Source organism: Microtus ochrogaster, linkage group LG4 (genome assembly GCF_000317375.1).
Source record: "Microtus ochrogaster isolate Prairie Vole_2 linkage group LG4, MicOch1.0, whole genome shotgun sequence".
In the NCBI taxonomy this organism is placed as follows: Eukaryota; Metazoa; Chordata; class Mammalia; order Rodentia; family Cricetidae; genus Microtus; species Microtus ochrogaster.
Window position 1 is genome coordinate 21,310,594 of NC_022030.1, and position 4,656 is coordinate 21,315,249.

The window sequence follows — 4,656 nt, forward strand, 5'->3', positions numbered from 1 at the left end:
GGGTGTGGCTCAGTGGTAGAGCCCCTGCCTAGAATCCCCCAGAGAGGGGATGGGGTGTGGCTCAGTGGTAGAGCCCCTGCCTAGAATCCCCCAGTGAGGGGTTGGGGGCGAGGCTCAGTGGTAGAGCCCCTGCCTAGAATCCCCCAGTGAGGGGATGGGGTGTGGCTCAGTGGTAGAGCCCCTGCCTAGAATCCCCCAGAGAGGGCCTGGGGTGTGGCTCAGTGGTAGAGCCCCTGCCTAGAATGCCCCAGTGAGGGCCTGGGGTGTGGCTCAGTGGCAGGGCACTTGTGTAGCTTGCATAGCACATGGATTATATCCTTAGTATGGGGTAGGGTAGAGCAGAAACCCAAAATAAAACTAAAAATATTCTATTCACTAGCACACATTAAAAACAAAACTCGCAACTTTTAGGGACACTGTTGCACCCCAAAACCAAGCTCCCAGAGAGATGCTTTAGTGGAAAGGGAATGCAAGTCAGGGTAGGGAGGAAATGAGAGTGGGCTGCCTCACTCACGGAAAGCCAGCAGGACTCCCCAGTCCTGAGTTCAAGCTTGATTACTTTCCCTAAATTCCCAAAGGTACCGAGACCAATTCGCTGTCACACCTTAATGAGATTAAGAGCCCTTAGCATAGCTGGGCTGTCCTGCCACTAACCTAAAGTAACCTGTCTTCTAGCAAGCCTTGCAGCAGGAAGTTACTCTCTGTGACCAATGTATGTGGCAGATACAAGGTGAACTGGTTGATTTTTCTCCCCTCACCGTGGCAACACTTAGCAACTGAGGGAAGGCTTATTTTGTCCCATGGCTTAAAGATGTGGTCGGTCGCACTGTCTGGGGAGGCTCCGGGCATGTTGTTAGTGGCTTGGTTCTTGCTCAGGTTATATTGGGATTAGAAAGTAGAGGTAGAGACTGGCCAGGCTGTAATCCACAAGGCCCCTCCCTAGTGGCCTAGGTCCACCAGCTAACCTCCAGACTGCTGAGGATTAAGTGTTCAGGGACTTGAGCCCAGGGCGGGGGACATTTCTCAGTCAAACCATAAGAGGAGGAAATGTTTATTAGGCCCAAGATGTGCTGTCAATCATAGTGGGTGCCCTGGGAACATGAGAAGCACAGACCAGGAAGTGGAATTAGGGGACGGGTTTGCCTGTTCAAGACCTCCCCTAAGTAACCAGTTAGGCCCTACTGCTGAAGGCTCCACAGCCTTCTGCAACAGCGCCATCTGGTGGAGACCCTTCAGCACGCCAGCCTGTGGGAGCCGGTTCAGACGTAACTAGTAAGATCTTGTCCCCCTTTTGTAATCGGACAAGATGTAGGGGTGTGGCATCCTTTGGTTCAAGATTAGGACTTGGTCAAAATCACCTGGAGGACTTAATGTGGGTCAGACTCTAGCACCCTCAAATCTCTGATAGGATCCTATAAAGCTGGGACGTTAATCACTCATTCCTCGGGCAAGAAAGTAGTCCTACACCGTGAAGAGATTCACCCACTGTTAGGAATAGCAGAGTCAGGATTTGAACCCAGGCCACTTGGGTCCCAGGATTTCACTTTGAGGAGTTATTGGGCTGAGGGGCGGTGGGGCGGCGGGACTGTGCAAGACAGCATAGATCGTGCGCTCATCCCACCTCCTCACTCTTCGGCAGATGAAGTTCTCCTTGGAGAAGTTACATCAAGGCATCACCCTCCCGGATCCTCCACTGGACACTCAGCCACAGCCTGATGACAACTTCCCCTGACGACTCCTGATCGAAAAGCAGTTACCCCCCCCCCCAAGTGGACAGAAGGACGTACGGAACCCTGGCAGCCACTGCTGGCACGGTGCGAACACCGCCGGGAGGTTCCCGCCTGCCCCTCCCAGTGGCCTCGCCAAGAGTCACACAGACCTGGGGACCATAGAACCAAGATGCACTTTAGATCTGTGTGCGCGTGCGCGCGCGCATGCGCGAGTTCAGCTGCCACTGCCTGCTCAGCCAGGGAGCTGGCCCGGCCATTGGCAGCCTCTTTCCCCCCAACTAACTTATTTTGCCCAGCTGGGGTTGTGGGGGGCACCTTTTGGGGTGCACGAGGCCCTCATCTCTGGGTTTAATGTATTATATTTATTTGGGGATAGCAACCTCAATAAAGGGTTGGAAACGGCTATGGCTGTCTGTGCCGGTGAAGCAGACGTCCCATTCGCTGTCCATGGTACGGGTCCTGGAGTCCTGGCCCTGTCATCTGATGTCAGATCTGCCTTACTCAAGAGCAAAGCAGCTGCCCCAGGTGGCCTACATATTAGCAGCCACTTGGTGAGGGTGGGAGGGCACATCAACATGGAGGACTAAAGTTGATATCTGCCATCAGGGAGATTTGAAGTCAATACGTGTGGCCTTTTGGGGATTGGGGATTGAACCTATGGCCCCTGCATTTGCTAGGCAAGCACTCTACCACAGAACTCTGTCCCCAGCCTTTTCCCTTTTTATTTTTTCTATTTTTTTTTTTTTTAGTTTTAAATTTTACCTTTATTTATTTTGAGATGGGGTTCCACTATAAAGTCTTGGCTGTCCTGGAACTTGCTATATAGACCAGGCAGGCCTTGAATTCACCGAGATCTGCCTGTGTCTACCTCTCCGGGGCTAGGATTAAAGGGGTGACCACCTCTAATCAGACTTAATACTTAGATCTCTAGTGATCTTTTCTCCTGTGAGATAGGGTCTAACTAAATCTCCTGCTGGCCTTGAACTCACCCAGGAAAGCCCTTGTAGGACCTAGAACGTGTGTTCCCACCTCAGTCCCCCGAAGAGCTGGGATGCCAGGCCTGCGCCACCAGCCTCGGAATATGCCTCCTAATGGGTCTTGGCAGAATAAGCCAAACTCATTCCATTTACCACAGAAGAATTGGAAGGAAAGATGAAACTCGTGTCACGAGCATTAAGTGGGGACCGGCTTTGCTATTCCTTTCATCCTATGACACACTCTTGGTCCCAAGGCTACCATGAGGCAGATTCTAGGCACCCCCCTGTGACATCTCCACATGTTAATTTTTTAGATTTATCGCTTGTTTTCTGTATGAATGAGTGTCTTGCCTGTCTGTATGGATGTGCACTATGTCCTCAGATCACAACAGGGCACCGAATCCCCTAGAACTCTGGGTGGTTGTGAGCCATCATGTGGATGCCAGGAACCGAACCTGGGTCCTCTGCAAGAGCAACAAATGCTCCTAAGTGCTGAGCCACCTTTCCAGCTCCAGATCTTCAAGTTTATACACAAAACCCTAAAACCAACCACCTCCCCATCAGCCATCAGTGGTGCAGGTCGAACCCAGCTATGCCCTCCAAACCCTGGGCTGAGGCCAAAGGGAAGGAAGAGTCTGTCAGTCTGGCAGGATTTTTGAAGGTCACATGCCAAATTGTGGGGTGGAAGGATTGGATGGAAGCAGTAACAAGCAAAGGGTAAAGCTGCGCGCACACGCACACACACACACACACACACAAACACACACACACATGCCTCTGCTGCAGTGTGCCATCTGCCTGTTCCCCATGCCGAGGCTCTCTTCTCACACCTGCAAACTGGGCGGAAGGACAACTCCTTGGAGTAAGAATTAAGTTCATTAGAGTAAAAGGCTGCTTTGCCTCTCCAGAGAGCCTCCTTGGACACCAGTCTTGTAGGGCTGTAAGGATGTGTCTCCTGTCCACTGCTGGGGCCTGAACTCCCTGAGCCGCCTCCTCCCAGCCCCCACCGGGGCCACTGGAACTGTGAAAGGGTTATTTTCTGCACAAAGAATTTCACGGCTCAGGAGGTGCTGGCTCAAAACCCCAGACCACAAAGGTGTCTGGTGTCCCTGGCTATTGGCCACTATGTCCTGGACCTGCCCCACACTGTGGCTTCTCCAGGACCTTATTCCAAGCAGAACTGGTAGCTAGGATTGGGGCCAGCCACCCCTTGCTAAGAGTCTCCCACCTTGGTCCTGGTGACCTAGAACCCTATAATGGGCCAAGAAGAGGTCAAGATGCTGGGGACCTGTTGGGACACAGGACAGTATTCTCCCCCTGGGGAAGGTGCAGGCAGCAGACAGACCAATCGTGTAAAAGAATACAAGCATGGTGTGGTGGTGCACACTGAAACAGGAGGACCACCAGGTAGAAGCTAGCCTGGGCTACATAGTGAGAGCCTGTCTCTAAGAAAACAAAAGGGCCTGGAGAAATATGGCTTAGCAGTTAAGGGTACTGGCTTCCAGGCCTAATGACCTTAGTCAACCCATAAGACCCACATAGTGAAGATGTCTTCCAGGTTGTCCTCCGACCTTCATATGTTTGCCTTGGCCTGGATGTGTGGTCTCGCACGCACAGAGTAAATACAATATAATAAACACCGAAACAATCCCTTGTTGGTACCTAACCAACATCTAACTATTCCGACAAAGTAAATAAGAACCAAGATGGCCCAGTAAGTATGGAGAGAGGCAGATGATTCAAAATGCGCACAGAAAATACGGTGAAGGTGACATTGGAGCCCTGGGTTTTAGAACAGAGAGTCAGTCCTTCCATCACCTGGGGACAGTGGGCGGGGATGGGGTGAGGGGTGTCCAGGCAGGAAGTAGGGCAAAGGCCCTGAAGCAGTGATGAGCTGGTCTGCTGGGGGTGGGGAGAATCGGTGGACGGTAGAGTGGGAGGAGAGCTGG

The 4,656-nt window shown here is 52.1% G+C and overlaps 2 protein-coding genes across 5 annotated transcripts in view; one reads left to right on the forward strand and one right to left on the reverse strand.

Moving 5' to 3' along the window:
- Gramd1a (GRAM domain containing 1A) overlaps nt 1-2,133 on the forward strand; it is a 27,232-nt gene extending 25,099 nt beyond the window's left edge. For all 4 annotated transcript variants that reach the window (XM_005361192.2, XM_005361193.1, XM_005361194.2 and 1 more), the window contains one exon: nt 1,640-2,133. In XM_005361192.2, the coding sequence (XP_005361249.1) occupies nt 1,640-1,732 (93 nt within the window). In that variant the 3' untranslated portion in view covers nt 1,733-2,133. The remainder of the gene's footprint in view (nt 1-1,639) is intronic.
- Nucleotides 1-4,656, reverse strand: part of LOC113457658 (zinc finger protein 420-like) — a 1,205,902-nt gene that overhangs the window by 95,360 nt on the left and 1,105,886 nt on the right. The window lies entirely within an intron of this gene.